This window comes from Schistocerca cancellata, chromosome 7, assembly GCF_023864275.1.
Source record: "Schistocerca cancellata isolate TAMUIC-IGC-003103 chromosome 7, iqSchCanc2.1, whole genome shotgun sequence".
Lineage (NCBI taxonomy): Eukaryota > Metazoa > Arthropoda > Insecta > Orthoptera > Acrididae > Schistocerca > Schistocerca cancellata.
The window spans coordinates 224,545,810-224,563,199 of record NC_064632.1 but is presented as its reverse complement, the minus strand read 5'-3'; the positions used below and the strand labels follow the sequence as shown (position 1 = coordinate 224,563,199).

Genomic DNA, 17,390 nt, shown 5'->3' with positions numbered 1-17,390 from the left:
AATTATCAGTATGTAATAAACTAACTTTGTGCAAGACAGAGTTTCTCCAGAGTGCCAATACATTTTGTAAATATGCAAGAAAGATGAATCAGATACTTCATGTTGAAAACTGTATAACCATAGCTGAAAATAAAGTTGTGTCACAAGTTTCCATAATCTGAAGTTACCTAAAAATTGTGGTTTTGTTATGGGTGTCAGTGTTTTCCTTGTAAAAAAATGAAAGTGAGTCAAGCTTCATTTCTGGAACAGTTTTCCATTGACAGAGAACCAGAACACAAAACTGTTTGGGTGTTCTAAGAAATCATAACAAAAATTTATGTACATTCTGATCAACTTGTTAAAACATCTTGTGAAATCATACAATATGTATTAGTAAAATATTTAAGGAACAATAAGTAAATGCCCTCAATCAGTATTGTCTGACAGAAAACCTGTATTAAAATCTCTCATACAGTGAGTCATCAGTTTATTTGGAATAAATTTATTAATACTCTCTGTAACTATTTGACAAAACTGAGGATATTTCACACTATTGGCCTTTGCAATGTGAGTACTACTAACTTTAGTACATCCAGATAGTGTACCAACTTTACAACACAAAATTCACCAAGCAATTGGGCTGGGGACTTAGCGTTGATTTCTGTGTAAATAGTCTTTACAACCTGCCTTTTTCTGCATCTACAATAATGCACCATTGGTTTGTATTTATTATATGTGTATCTGTTCAATTTCTGTGATTTCAAAGTGTTATCCAAATAAGTGTAACACTTATGCTGACATTCCAGTTGGTTTTTCATTTCCTTATACTGAGGTTCCAAACTTACTTTTTGTGTATGACATTCCCATGCTGATGTGTTAAAGTAAATACTCTTTCATACCTATATTTCTGTCTTTGCTACAGTGTTTAGCTTTTTTATAGTTTTCCACTCTTTAATCATATATGTATACTACACAGATCTGTATTTCTGAAATATTCAGACAAATTTTAGCCATGTTTGTCAAGTTCACAAAAATAACAGGCCCTTGTGAACTTAATAGAAATTAGCACATATTCTGATTCTTTCTATCATTTTTTCTTTTCTTTTATTTTAGGTAAATATAGAACATATTTTTGAGACTGAACCTTTCTGTGTGTGACTCCCAGAAACTGATTCTTATTTCCAGTTTCATAATTCTGAAATCATCAATTTTATGCTAACAATTGCACATATAAGTTTGTAAAACTAGTGCACATGCACTTATATAGTGAAATTGCTTTTATTAAGATAGTGATGAATGTAGGTTATTCATTTGATATCCATATTTATTAGATTGTCTCATTGAATTTGTTGGACATATTAAGGTCTGCCACCTGTAATTAAAAAAGTAAATTAAAATTACTATTAAAGATAATTAATTGTTAAATCTGTATCTAGGAGCCACTTATTATAACCAGTTCAGTCTGCTATTGTATTTCTTGTACATTCCACATTCCAAAAAATTCAACTTTAAGCTAAGACATATAAAACAAAGTCACTTGGGATGTATATATATTACAGTCAGGTTAAATCAGAACACCAGAAAATTGTTTCTTGGTTTAAGACTCAAGTTCAAGCACAACTGTTTGGACCTTATCTGTCTGTGTTTTTACTTATCTATCTCCATTGAGTATACATGATAAGACACTTATACGTATTGTGTCACTTGTGATAAGGGGATTGTCACTTAGCAGTATTTTTCTGTGTGTTTTATGTTCGCTGTACAATGGAAGTGTTAGCAAAAAGGGGCAGTAAAAACATTGTGAAAGTTGCTATTACTATTGGAGAAGAAAGTGTGCTTTATGAACTCAATCAACAAGAATCACTTGAAAATATTATCAGTAGTGTATGCAGAGAGAGAAATATACCTGGTAATCCAAAACAGTATTCTTTTCAGCTTGAAGAAAGTAATCACAAGAATGAAATTCAAAGAAGGTATATTACAGAAGACAATAGGTCAAAGATACAAAATGGACACATTTTAAAACTTGTTCTTTCTCCGGAGGAAATGGTGAAAATTATAATAAGTAAAATTGGTTATGATTCAGATCCAGATGATGAAACCAGATCATGGCACTTTGAAAAGCTAGCTTCATTTTCTTCAGACCCAACATTTTCTAAAGCATTTTTGAAAGCAGACGGCCTGAGTGTATTGACCAGTTTGTTACTTAATAATGCACTTGAAGAGGTGTATTTATGCAACTGTCTTCATTGTCTTTATTGTGTGCTTAAGTTTCAGTTAATAACTACATTAGATATTAAGATTATTGAGAAGATGTGTAAGATTATTGTAGAAAGTCAGTATAAATCATCAGTAATTGCAGATGCTTTACTCATTGTAGAAAAAATAGTGAGACTGGAAGCCTTTAAAAACAAAAGAGAAATGATTTACAAATCCTTAAATGTTGATCATTTGATTCGACATATTCAGAATAATAACAGTGATGAAGTGCAAGAGAATGCTGTAGGTTTACTTAATGCTTTGGCAGAGAATTCAAAAGATGCCAGAATAACTGAAATAATGGCCGCTGAATATAGACACATTATTTATGCAAGTGTATTAAAGCTGGGGAGGAATGTAAGCATTTCATTAGGTAAGAAACTTTATACTTATCAGAAATTAATACTAAACCTACTAGTACACGAACTACATTCAACTGTAGATCAGAATGGTGCTGATTCTAGTGCAATACAGGAAATACAGGCAATTTCAGAGAGAACTTTTGAAAAAGAAAACAGTATTATGGGGAATGACTACAAACTTAAAAAGAAAAGAATGAAAAAGAAACAAAATCTTGAGAAATTGCTTCAAATACCAAACAATATGAGCCATCTGACTCTAAGCTGCATGGTGTTTTTTTCACAAAGATATCCTGAAAGTTTTTCACAAGTCATGTTAACAGAAAATAAAGTTGGAAATTCATTTTATGTTACTTGTGATTATGTCCTACGATTACTATGCAAGATAGTTGGCATTGGTGGCCAGGCAATGATGGAGAGAAAGTATCAGCCACTAGTCTTTTCTGTTCCCATGGAATCTCCATTTTTAAATGAACTCTTCTGTAGGGCTCTATTACGTTTAACAAAAACAAGAAGAGAAATGAGGGCTAAGACCATTGATGATCATAAAAAGGTATGTAAAATTTTTATCAACATGTCTAAAATGATTTTCCAGAAATGAATAGTCCCCTAGTCAAAACATAAACCTGTGTTTGGCAATAATTATCTGCATAATATTTGCAAAATGTTCATTTTTTTTTCTTCAAGTTAATAGGTACCTGAATCACCATGATACTTTGTTCCAATATGTAGTTCAGTCGTAGATTTGTTTCCAAGAATTAGAAAGTTTCATTATGACATAACTGTAGATGATTTCACATATCTTACCTCTTATGGAGAGGGAGAGTTCAGAATTTAATGTCCCATGAATGTTGAGCTCATCAGAGGTGAGGATGAGAAGGAATTCAGCAACTGTGTTATTTACACAATTGTCCTATTATTTACACTAGTGATTTAAGGAAACTATAGAAAGGGTACATTTAGATGACTGTATGGGGATATCAACCTTTTTCCATTGCAAATATGAGTCATATTTTAATTACTGAACCAAACAGCTCAGTTTATGCTCAGTCTATATTTGTGACACCTGACAAAATACACACTGCAAATGCTAAGCTGTTCATTTTGTTTGTAAGTATTCTAAGTGAACTTTCCAATTTAAATTTTTATCAAGATTTAGGCCTAAAAACTATGATATCCTGATCATTGGAAGTTCTTTTTATTTTGCTCCATTCTAATGAGTTAGCTTTTCAAATGCATCATTTTGGTTTTAGTTGCATTTAGTTTTACTCCATTTTGATGGAATGAAGTTTTTCTAACGTATTTTTAAAACATTCATGGAATTCTTTCAGGCACTTCATTTCCAATTAGAACTGATGTATCATTAGAAAATAAAACCAAGTGAACATCACTAGCAAGTAATTTGTCGTTTATGTGGCTCCCAGTATCAAACTTGCAGTTCGCCTTAGGAAGTGGTTGCTTTAGTATGAGGTTACAACTATGTACTCATTGTTTCCTATCTATTAAGGAAGAGTTCAGTTACTGAAAATGTGTCTCCCTGACTCCATACATCTGCAATTGGTGGAGAAGTAATGAATGGTACCTTTTTACACTTATCTAATGTGGAGCATATTATTTGAGTGAACTCTTTTGTGGCATTTTTCCCTGTTGGAATCCAAACAAGTTTTTAAAAAAATTGTCATCTTCCTGCAACATTTTCAGAGACTTTAGAGAAGACTGGCTGAAGAGAGACAGGGCAATAGTTCCCTACACCTTCTGTTGATCTGTTTATGAATAACTATTTTTTCTCAGCATATTTCAGTATGTTTTGAAAACATCCCAGCCCAAGAAATTGGGTTATAACAGGAAGACAGTGGTTGTGAAATGACATGCACATCCTTGATTGCAGATGAGGGTATTTCATCTCAACCAGATGAAGTTTCTTTCTTAAACACAATATTCCATTGTCCACATCCTTTTAGTAAGTTCTTCATATTGTTTAAAAGATGGGTTGTGGTTACTTTCTATGCTTATACAATTTGCCTTGTCCTGACAGGGTGCCATATCTACATTTGAGCTCACTACATTTAAGAAGAATTCATTAAAACAATTTGACATCTGAAAAGGGTTCACCATAAAATCACTTTCGAATCTAATTTTTAAAAATCGCTTGACTTTTGTCTTGAGCTCCTAATTCTGACTAGACAACTGGACAGAATGCTTTTGTCTTATCTGCGTTGGAGGATGAATGTATTATTTGCCATTTGTTTAGCTGCCACTACATCTTTCCTGAATACATCTAGCATTTAACATACATTACAAAATCATAATTTCTGTTTGATTTTAACTGTTTGTGGAGTTGTCTCTTTGTGGTATTACAGATTTTTATTCCTGGTGTAATCACTTTAAGTTTACTGTTTACTTTCTTTTGCAAAGATCTAGAAGGAAAATATACATCTAAAATACAGTTTAAGAAATTGTCATAGTTTCTGGTGCTTGAAATGTGATAATTTTGTTGAATTATTGCTGTCAAATAACTTGTTTAAGTTGAAGTCTGCTGTGACCATCACTTTTTTTGTACCTTGTTTTTGAAGTGTTTCTAGGTGGCACTAGTATTTAGTTAAAAAAACATTTGTTACGAAACATGCAGGAATTCCATAGCATCTTGGACTAAAGTATCTTGTGCAACAGAGAGAGAAGTTTATTTAATGCCTGAGACCAGCTCTAATTAAGATTTGAAGATGCACTATAAGAAATTGCAATTATCTCCACTCCGTTATCAAAAAATGTAAAAAAATATCTGCTGCACGCAAGAAATACTAAATTCCAAGAGCAGAATGAAGGCAACTTCATGCATTTCTAAGCAAGAAACAAATAAACTCACTAAGTAAAATGATACTGAACTCACTTATACCAGTACTTGTGACAAATATGACTTTGGATTCAAATTATTGGCTATTAAATTTAATGAATTTTTCCACACAAGAACCAAAAATAATAAAATAAAAAATGGACCTTTAAAACCTGATACACTACGATATACATTACATATACCTACTGCTTAAATGCGAATCTTGAAGTATCTTTTTTAGTGTAAAGCAGCCTTCAGTGTCCACATAAGATGGAAAAACAGCAATGACAGCGCCAAAGAAGACACAAAATGTAAAATAATGATCAAGAATGTCCAGTGCATCACTAATAAAATAGAAAAAGTTGATGAATTTGTAGGAGACAGTAAATCAAAAATACCAAAGAGCCTCAATTGGAGAGATAAAAAGTCTACTCACCAAGCAGTGGCAGAATATGCACATAAAAGGAAGTTATAATTAGGCAAGCTTTCAGAGCCAGTGGCTCCTTCTTCAGGCAGAGGAGATGAAGTGGAAGGAAGAGGGGTGAAGTAAAAGGACTGAAGAAGTCTAAGAAAAGAGGTAGATTTCAGGAAAGTCACCCAGAACCACAGGTCAGTGAAGACTTACCACATGGGGTGAGAACAAAAGCTGTGAGTGTACAAAAAAAAAAAAAAAGGAGAGAGAGAGAGAGAGAGAGAGAGAGAGAGAGAAGGAGATGGCCTTCAAACCAGCAGCAGGAAAAGTAAAGCTAGGCAAAAACAGCTTAATAATTGTTGGCCCATGCAGATCATTAGATAGCGTTGTAAATGAATTCTTCTGCCATTTAGCAAATCTTCTAGATGAATAATCAACAAACAAAAACAAGTTCCAGTAATAGGAGACATGAATGTAGATTCCATAGATCAAATTCATTCTAAACATTATGAGCAGAACACATCAACAGAACGAACATGGAATACTTATATTGTTGTTTGTTTGTTTGTTGTGGTCTTCAGTCCTGAGACTGGTTTGATGCAGCTCTCCATGCTACTCTATCCTGTGCAAGCTTCTTCATCTCCCAGTATCTACTGCAACCTACATCCTTCTGAATCTGCTTAGTGTATTCATCTCTTGGTCTCCCTCTGCGATTTTTACCCTCCACACTGCCCTCCAATGCTAAATTTGTGATCCCTTGATGCCTCAAAACATGTCCTACCAACCGATCCCTTCTTCTAGTCAAGTTGTGCCACAAACTTCTCTTCTCCCCAATCCTATACTTATATACTTATATAGAGCGAAATAAAACAATAATTTATGTGGGTACATGCTGACCATTTACAGGATTTTTAATGACTAGTTACCTCTGCTCAAGAGTTCCTCTATATTATTGGGATTGTTAAGAAGAAATGTCTGTAATCGAATTGGAAAAACTTCTGGTATATATCAGGCATTTTATTTCTGTGAGTAGACTGTTAAAGGGTTTTGTAGCTGCATTTTTCACTGCTTTTTGTGCCAAAGTTAGATTCATTAGAGGGTAATGCAGATCATTTTTCTTTCTAGTGTTTTACTTGTGAATATCTCTGTTACCTTCAAACAATGGAAAGTCCAGGCTGGAAAAACAATACTGTTATGAAAAGCCTTAATCTATCACGATACCTGTTATCTAATGAGAGCATTATGCACTAGTCTACCATCATACATGAAAACTATATTACAAATAAACCAAAGACAAAAAGGGAAGATGTTACATCATTATTAACATCTCAAAGAACTCTTTTATCTTTGTTGACAAGAGTGAAATACACTGGCTGTCATGCTCCCATAAGAGTCTACCAATCTTCCTGCATATTAGGCCAGCATAAGGTAGACAGCAATTCTTGGTTTCTCTTTCTCTGTCTTCAACTCTACATCTTTCTCAGGTGTTTTTGATTTTGACTGCAAACATCTGCTCATTCTGCTGATTTGATGACCCATTTCTACAGAACTATAGGCAGCGTAATTCCTTGAGCATGCTCTTCGTGTCTGAAATTGTTCAAGTCTATCAAGCAGAAAATGGAGCATCAAATTTTTTGTGAGGGGTGCAATGGCTTGTGGCATGGAGACATTTGTCAGTGTACATGGGATTTTCTACATACACTGTGATTCAGGGATCCATCTGGTCAACTATTCACTAATGCACCGAGGAAATGTAGCTGGTCCTATTTTTTCAAGTTCTGTTATGAATTTCGTATTAGGACAGACTTTTTAAACATTCCATGTTGTGGGTTGGCAAGAGAGCCAACCCGGTACTACTAGAGGAAGCTGAAAGGCACGCGTTTTAGCTCACACAGGCTGGCATGAGGTCTGGAACAGGACAAGGAAATTAGACTTAGAAAAAACTGACGTAGCTGGTGGAATACTTAACTTTAATCCATAAATGGTGACCGTCGCTCTTGACGGTACATGTTTTACAGTATCAATAGTAACTGGTAATGGCGCCTTGCTAGGTCGTAGCAAATGACGTAGCTGAAGGCTATGCTAACTATCGTCTCGGCAAATGAGAGCGTATTTTGTCAGTGAACCATCGCTAGCAAAGTTGGCTGAACAACTGGGGCGAGTGCTAGGAAGTCTCTCTAGACCTGCCGTGTGGCGGCACTCGGTCTGCAATCACTGATAGTGGCGACATGCGAGTCCGACGTATACTAATGGACCGTGGGCGATTTAAAGGCTACCACCTAGCAAGTGTGGTGTCTAGCGGTGACATCACATTCCAGAAACTATTCAAGTTTTTTTATTACATATGGCCACACCATAAATATGTTATCCACATATTGATAGAAACACATTGCTTTGAACTTGACAGATTCCATTCCCTTGCTTCACTGTGTCCCACATATAGGTCTGCTATGTCAGGTGATAACTGCTAACCCAACACCATGCACCAGACTGTTCATAATATTTTTCATCATACAGCAAATAAGTTGATGTCACAACATACCTAAGAAGTCCAGTGAAACAATCATCAAACTTTTCCCCCCATCAGTTACAAGGATTCAGAAAGTGGGGCTCTTGTAAAGAGAGAGACTACATCAGTTCTGAACACAATATCTATATCCCAGCATTGTGACTGTCTTTGGTGGTGTGCAAAGTCAGATGTGACAGAAACATACAAGAAAATTTACCTGCTATGGCCTTTGATTGTGATGCAGCTCTCTAAGCTAGTCCATCTCAAGCAAGCCTATTAATCTCTAAATAACTGCTGCAACCTACATCCATCTGAACCTGCTTACTGTATTCATCTCTTGGTCTCCCTCTACATCCATCCATCATTAAACTGATGTTTCCTTGAGGCCTCAGGATGTGTCCTGTCAACTGAGCCCACCTCTTGGTCAAGTTGTACTACAAATTTTTTTGTTCCATGTTTAGATGCAGTATCTCTTCATTAGTTACTCAAGCAATGTTTCTAATCTTTAGCATGTAGCACTTCATTTCAAAAGCTACTTTTGTCTCATTGTTAGAACTGCTTATTGTCCATGTTTCACTTCTGTATATGGCAACACTTCAGGCAAATATCAAATATCTCCAGAAAAGGCTCCCTAACTGTTAAATTAAAACCTAATTCCTCTTTCTCAGAAATTCTTTTCTTACTAAGGCCAATCTACATTTTGTATCTACTATACTTGGACCATCATCAGATATTTTGCTGCTCAAATAGCACAACTCATCTAATACTTTTCATGGCTTGTTTCCTAATTCAATTTCCTCAGCATTGCTTCATTTAATTTGACTAAATTCCATTGACCTTGTTTTACTTGTGTTTATGTTTATCGTAAAACATCTTTTCGGGAAATTGCCCATTCTGTTCTATTGCCCTTTCAAGTCCTCTGTTGTCTCTGACAGAAATGCAATGACATTGGCAAATCTCAAAGTTGTTATTTATTCACACTGAACTTTCATTCTCTTTTAAAATTCCTCCTTTGTTTCCTTCACTGATCGCTCAAAGTGCAAACTGGACAACAATTTGAATATGCTACAATTGTGTCTCACTCTATTATAAACCACTGCTTCCCTGCCATGTCATTCACCTCTTATACTGCAGTCTGGTTTCTGTACAGCTTGTAAATAACCTTTTGCTCCCTGCATTTTATCCCTGCTGCCTTTAGAATTTCAAAGAGTGCATATCATTCAAAATTGCAAAACTTTTTTTCTAAATATACAAATTGTATAAATTTAGGTTTTCCTTCCTTGACTTTCTTTCTATGGTAAGTTTATAGGGTCAGTACTGCCTTAGCATATCCTTACATTTCTCCACAACCCAAACTTATCTTCCCTGAGGTTAGCTTCTAACAGTCTTTCTGCTCTTCTGTAAATAATTCATATCAGTTTTTGCAACCAAGACTTATTCAAAGAACCCCTTGAGTGCTACATCATAAGTTCAATATGTAGTAAGGCTTATCTGAAAGTGTTGTGTTAACAATTATGACAGGAAAAATATTAGCTGCTAATGACACACCATGTGCATCGGGACGACAACAGAAAATGAATGTATGGAGGTGCAGAGATCAACCTTCTATCTGACGTACGCATTACACTTTGCAAAATGGACATCATCAACATTCAAGAAATGTTCAAAATAAAGTACAATATGTAGTAAGGCTCATCTGAAAGTGTTGTGTTAACAATTATGACAGGAAAAATATTAGCTGCTAATGACACACCATGTACATCGGGACGACAACAGAAAATGAGTGTATGGAGGTGCAGAGATCAACCTTCTATCTGACGTACGCATTACACTTTGCAAAATGGACATCATCAACATTCAAGAAATGTTCAAAACAAACCATTAACTTGTGCCATGGACACCAAATGAAAAATAGTACCACAGCGATCACAAATGTTCACACCATCAAGATCAAAGACAAAATTATTGGGAGTTAAAAACCATGCACGGCATTCAGCTATGTATCCACTCTTAAAGAATGCATATAAAATCATACTGGTGTAAGGGGGTGATGAGAACTGATGGAATATGATGGCATGCACCAAAAGAAATGTCTGTCATGGACTTTATCATTAAACTGGCTATCCTTTAAGACATAGCTGCAGATAGAGTAATAATATATTTTACGGACATGGAAAAAACAAAAATCCAAAGGCTGAATTTATTCAGTGGTCCCAGGTGGTGTGACCTGCAATATTACACAGTTTTCAGGAGGAATAGTTTGCTCTAAAGGAGTATGATTTTTTTTACGCACTACTCTAGCAAATGCAAGTTATTTTGATCAGCTAATCACCAAAAACAGTGCTCATACCATACCTGTAGTTCTCTTATGCCCATTTTCCCACTCTTGCTTGCTATGATGTAAATCTTCCCTACTGTCCTTGCTAGATCACACACACAAGAAAGAATGGTAGAGGGCAGAGTACCTCCAACTTTTCGCAGCACAATAAATAACTTTCCAGCCAATTTATGATTCAGGTCAACAGTCGGCATTGATGTTAGTTGACCTTGATGGAACTCTCTTGCTACCTCTAATTTCCAGGTTTCCTTTTGTATGCCTTTCCTCTTCAAATCCCAATTGTTCCTTAATGACAGATGGGATACATTTGTTTACTTCATCTACAAAGTTTTGGGCAGATTCTTCAATTTGTTGTGCATCATCAAGTTAACACTTTGTTTGAAAGTTGGTTATCTTGCATCTTTCAATTCTGTAGCACTGTTTGAAGTTATGCAACCATCCATCCCTCAAAATCATTGTAATCTATGTCACACACAATTTTGATGTGCATTACATAGTAGGGCACTGTCATGCCCATACTGTAAATTGTATTGAGCATCCTTGAAACATGCAGTCAGCAGTTTTTGTAACAAGTGCACCTTGTCCTCCCTTGAATATACATAGTTTTTCTTGGGCACCAGATGGTATATGGCTGCAGATTTATTGATCATATGGCTGTAGATTTATTCTAAATCTGTACATAACTGTTTTCTTACTATGGTGTGGATGATCTTCCATGTATGTAATCATGTTCAGTACCTGCTTCTTGGACAAAGATTGTCCTTTACATTTCACCAGAGACGGGATTTGTGGCTCCCTGTCTGACATGGATGATGAACTATATGGGTCGACACCTGTTTCAATATCATTTTCACTTGTTAAGCATGTATTCTCATCATTGTTCTCTTAATGTACACTGTCTGTGCAGTCAAGCGTATACAACACCACACATTCCACTGACTCATATTTCATCTGCAACTTCTTTCTCACTCTGCAAAATTCCTTGGGTTCCTTTCTGATGAAATGTCAACTTTGGCAACTGTTGTTGTAGATATAATACAGTGCTTGCTTTGTTTATCACTGCCTTTTCTCTGCCTTGTAGCACAGTAGCACTGCTGTTATGCGTCAACTAAGCAGTTCAACTACACTCATGCTGTGCTCGCCATTTGATGCCTCCAGTCCCTCCCTCTGTTGCCATTAGCAGCAAATGTTGTGGTTGTATGGTAGGCAATATATGGGATGTCGAATGCCCTGCTTTGACAGGTCTTGTTTTGACTTCTGTCTTTCAGTGCTCTATCAAATTCTTTGCACAGTATCACATCTCCTACTTGTAAAGGTATCAACCTGTTAAATTGTCTCATGAGTCTTGTTGATGTTCACCTTCAAAAAGCTTCTTTAGCTAATTAATAGGTTCGTTCACAGTAAATAATGACTTAACATCACAACACAGTCAAGGTCATTTGTTTCATTCATTGCAATTACTGTTTTAAACTGGTGATAAACAGTTTGTATTAAGTAATTTTAACAGTTAATGTATCATGAGTCAGCACTCTGCATAATAAAGGACTGATTTAACAGAGCATTTTTCAAGTGGCTACAATGACAACTAACTTAGTAACTTTATGTTATAATGGTTAAATGTAGACCCAATCACGTAGTAATGTTACATTCTAACTGCTTGATGCTGACTGACTTTATTTTACAATTGTACCTGTACTGTTTAATCAGCAGATGCAAAGTAACTTAAGGCTTTGTGTGCGAAGCCTAATTATAGATGTATGTATTACAGAAAGTTACAAACTGATAAAATATTAAGCTACTTCATTTTAGATATTTATATGAAAGACAGTAAAATGAAAAGGAACAAAAGTATAATAGGTAATGAAGTAAATTTGTTTAACTAATAGGTGTATAATTGGAAAAAGGCAAAATTATCAGCAGTGTTTCATGAGAGCAATTTAATGTGCAAGGGGATTCCCAAAGTTAGACCATAAAGTTTCTAGGAAATGTAATTTTTGAAATGGAATAATTAACAAACTAAAGAGCTATTTTAATGAGAGTATGCATGTTTGGAAACACACAAATCAGGGCTACCAAAATATTTCACTGGATTTTGGGAAGAAGTATATTTTAAAATACAAACATTTTGAAACATGAAAATATTGAATATCTGTACAAATAACTTCTGGAATATTACACTTATGGAAAAAGTAAAATGTTTGTTCAAAAGTTTAGAATAAGGTCTCTGAAATAAGCTGTATTGACCTTGAAATGAATAATTTTTAACAGTAAGGGCTTTTGAAATGCATGTGGTCTACAGGTATCTTAAACTATGAATATTTCTTCAAATAAAATGTGTTCTTGAAACGTATACTATTGTCATTGATAAATGGGAAATTATATATTCAATAATGAATTTTTATAAACTGCTGCATCAACAAGAAAATAGTTTTTTATGTATCTATCATATGTGTACCATTAATGAAAAGAGATCAGAAAAGAAAAATAATTATTTTGGCATCCGAGTAGTATAAGAGCAAGTACCACAATCCCACCTTGCTTTGTTACAAACTCTTCTTCTTTTATCACCCCTAGTCTTTCTGTAATGCTGCCTTCAACTTCATGTCCCTTGTATAGCCCTTTTATTTATTCCTGTCACATTTCAGCTTTGTCTGCTTTCCTTAGTACTAGCTTGCCACTTGAATTCTTGATATACATATAGCTGCATTTCTTTTCAACATATGCCTTGACTGTGATGCAGATTGAAATTAAAACTCCATTTATCCCAATGGTTTATGATGAAGCAATGGATAAATGTTCCTGTGGGTAGCATCTAACACCTGCTGTACCTGTCCCCTAGTGTTGCATGCTTCTACAGCCTTACATTTGTCTTCTAGCCATTAATGCTCAAAAATTTGGCACTTTTCATCAGTCTCAGTTTTTAATCATCTGTGTTCCTTTTAATCTACTTCATTTTTACATTTTCTCTTTCCATCAATTAAATTCAGTATCTTCCGTGTTATCCCATGATTCCTACTATGCTCTGTCTTTTTATCTGTTTGATCCTTTGCTGCCTTCACTATTTTTCTCTCACAGTTACCCATTTGTGTTCTGTTGTGTTCCTTTCCCCTGTTTCAGTCATTTGTTGCCCAATGCTCCCTCTGAAGTTCTCAATAGCCCCTGGTTCTTCCACTTTTATCAAGGTGCCATATCCTTAATTTCCTACCATTTTTGCAGTTCCTTAGCTTTAATCTGCAGTTCATAACCAATAAATTATGGTCAGAGTCCAGATATACCCCTGGGAATATCTGACTGTTTCAAATCTCTTTCTTACCATAATATAATCAGTCTGAAACCTTCCAGTGTCTCTTTGAGACACACAAACTGTTTACATGATTCTTAAAGCAAATGTTAGTGATAAAATTATGCTCTGTGCAAAATTCTACCAGGCAGCTTACTCTTTCATTTCTTTCTCCCAGTCCATGTTCTCCTATTATTTTTCCTTTTCTTCCTTTTCCAACTATTACATATCAGTCTCCTGACACAGGAGCTGTTGGAATAATTTCTCTTACCTCAACATCACACTCTTCTAACCTCTTCATCACCTATGGAGCTACTTGGTACAAAAACTGTATTACTGAAACTGGTGTTGGTAGCATTTCTGCCTTGACTATGATAATGCGTTCATTATGCTGTTTGTGACTACTTATCTGTGTCCCTATTTCCCTGTCCATTATTGGACTTACTCCTGCATTACTCCTATTAGACTTCATATTTATAACCTTACTGCCACCACATTCCACTAACTCCCATTATATTTAACTTCAAGCTATCCATTTTCCTTTTTAAAGTCTCTAACATACCTATTTGATTAAGAGATCCAACAATACATGCTTCAGTCCATAGAATTCCAGTTTTATTTTTCCTGATAACAATGTCCTCCTCTGTAGTTCTCATTGGGAAATTCAAATGGGTGACCTCTGGAATATTTTATCCAAGAAGGTGCCATCATCATTTACTCATACGGTAGAGGTGCATGCCCTCAAGAAAAATAAGGGTTGTCGTTTCCGCAGTTTGCAGTGCCAGCATAGCAAGATCATGAAGGCCTATGCTACAAGGCCAGATCACTCAATCATCCAGACCAGTAGCCATCAAACATTTTTGTTTACGAGCCAATACTGACACCATAGGGCAACACCTCAGGCCACATTGGATATTGGAAGTGAGAGGGGGGTGCGGGGCGTTGTGGCCACTCAAAGAAGAATTCAGTTTTCACCAAGCTGTGGTTACTGATAGAAGCTTACAATTTAAATATTTTGAATACATATGTTGTAAGGTGTGACACTTAATATTTCAAGTAAAAAATTAGATAATATAATGGAACTGTGTGGATTTTTCTGAAGGCTTGCACAGTGACTAATTTTCCATGCCTAAGCTGATACTGTAGCCAGTGTCATTACAACAGGACCCTATGTTTGCTGTTCTGACATCTGAGCACATTCTCTAGGCATTTTCATTCACTACTGTCTGAAAGAATACCAAACGATAGCAGCACCCTGTTTTGAATCTGACTTTTGTATTAGGCTAACTTAACTGAACAGAGATGGTTTTAAAAATACAATTTTATTGTTTCAAAATTGTCACAAAAAAATTGAATGGTGGATGATAGCTCTGCATATAAAAAAGGATGAAAAGTAAGTCTGGTGTGTAATATTTTGCATATTAATTAATAACAGTAATTGCAATATCCTTAATTTGATATCATATTACCTGCAACAAACATGTACCACAGTTGAAGGTGACTGTCTGTATAATGCACATTCACAAATCCATTTAACTTCCGTTTGAGATTTATAACACAGCAGCTGATCTGTGCTATTTGCTCACGCTAATGAGTTGTCAGCACTGGAAGACAAACAATAAAATATACTCCCCTCTCATTTCTGTTAAACCTGCAGTGACAATGCTACATACCACTGTGCCATTGACGTAAGCTTACGGCCGAATTCCTGAACACAAATTAAAATTAAGCACATCTTAAAATATTACTGACTGCAAGAATTTTTGTTTGTTATTAAACAAGAAAAACCACTCTTAAGAAGCTATTAATTTTAGTTGATGTTTTTGCATTCTGCTATTAGTTGCTAGAAGCATATTATTATTATTATTATTATTATTATTATTATTATTATTATTATTATTATAAAATACAATTGAGAAACACAGGCCACACAAACACTTGATTCAGGCCACATTGATGACTTCTGATCCAGACTCTTGCCCCTGCAACTCTGAAAAGGCTGTTGCCCATCTTCAGAAGCCATAAGTTAGTTTGGCCTCTCCACTAGTATCCCAAAATTGTAGTTGCACCTACAATGAAGCGATTTGTATCATTGCGGTACGTAAGCCACCCCACCTGCAAATGCCCATGGTTCCTGGAGGAGGGAGGGTGGAGAGAAGGTTAATAAGGAATCTAAAATTTTGTGGCATTGAAGGCCTTCCCCTTGCAGGGAGTCATATCTTAACAACAACATGCAGAGAATCACATTAACAAATGATACCAGAGGAATAAAACTATTTTTGTAGTGGGGGAGTCATTAAATATGGTATACTTGGCTCATTCCTGTTCTTGACCTATAAAGATGATTCACTAAATACGTTAGGTACTCATGAAAAACTGAAAAGGTAACAAAGAAGTGGTCAAACACATTCACACCAAACACAGACAAGAGAAAAGTGAAACGGGCTTAAATGGTTCACAGCAAACAGTGTAGCATAACAGTCTGAAGCAATACAGCTAAGGTCAAAAATGTATTTATTTTACAGGAGTAAGAATACCAATTTGTGCAGACATGAGAACATCTAGCAAAAGCCTCTTCAGGTGTTTTTGTGATTCTTGCACTCACACGGTAATTTGTTGACTCCATAATGTTACTTGTGGTTATAAGGAGAATGAACATAGGACAAACTGTGATATTCATAACTGCAGTGCTGGCAGTAAAACAAAATTCCTTATACACTGAAGAGCCAAAGGAGCGGGTACAGCGAATCTTGCAGGGCTGTCCATAAATCCGTTAAGAGTACAACAGGGTGGGAGTCTCTTCTGAACAGCACGCTGCAAGGCATCCCACATATGCTCAATAATGTTCATGTCTGGGGAGTTTGGTGGCCAGTGGAAGCTTTTAAACTCAGAAGAGTGTTCCTGGAGCCACTCTGTAGCAATTCTGGATGTGTGGGGTGTTGCATTGTCATTGTGGTATTGCCCAAGTCTGTCAGAATGCACAATGGACATGAATGGATGCAGGTGATCAGACAGGCTGCTTACGTACATTTCACCTGTCAGAGTTGTATCTAGACATATCAGGGATCCCATATTACTCCAACTGCACATGTCCCACACCACTACAGAGCCTCAACCACCTTGAACAGTCCCCTGATGACATACAGAGTCCATGCATTCACGAGTTGTCTCCATATCTGTACACGTCTAGCCACTCAATAAAATTTGAAACGAGACTCGTCCAACCAGGCAACATGTTTCCAGTCATCAACATTCCAATGTCGGTGTTGACAGGCCCAGACCCAAAAGCCCATATCGATGATGTTTCGTTGAATGGTTTGCTCACTGACACTTGTTGATGGCCCAGCACTGAAATCCGCAGCAATTTGTGGAAGGGTTGCACTTCTGTCACATTGAAAAATTCTCTTCAGTCATGTTTGGTACC

General features: G+C 35.8%; 1 protein-coding gene across 1 annotated transcript in view; it reads left to right on the top strand.

Moving 5' to 3' along the window:
* The first annotated feature begins 1,426 nt into the window (after positions 1-1,426).
* Positions 1,427-17,390, top strand: part of LOC126092513 (engulfment and cell motility protein 2-like) — a 75,363-nt gene continuing 59,399 nt past the window's right edge. Inside the window, exon 1 of the mRNA XM_049908140.1 lies at positions 1,427-3,150. Within this exon, the coding sequence (XP_049764097.1) occupies positions 1,744-3,150 (1,407 nt within the window). The 5' untranslated portion in view covers positions 1,427-1,743. The remainder of the gene's footprint in view (positions 3,151-17,390) is intronic.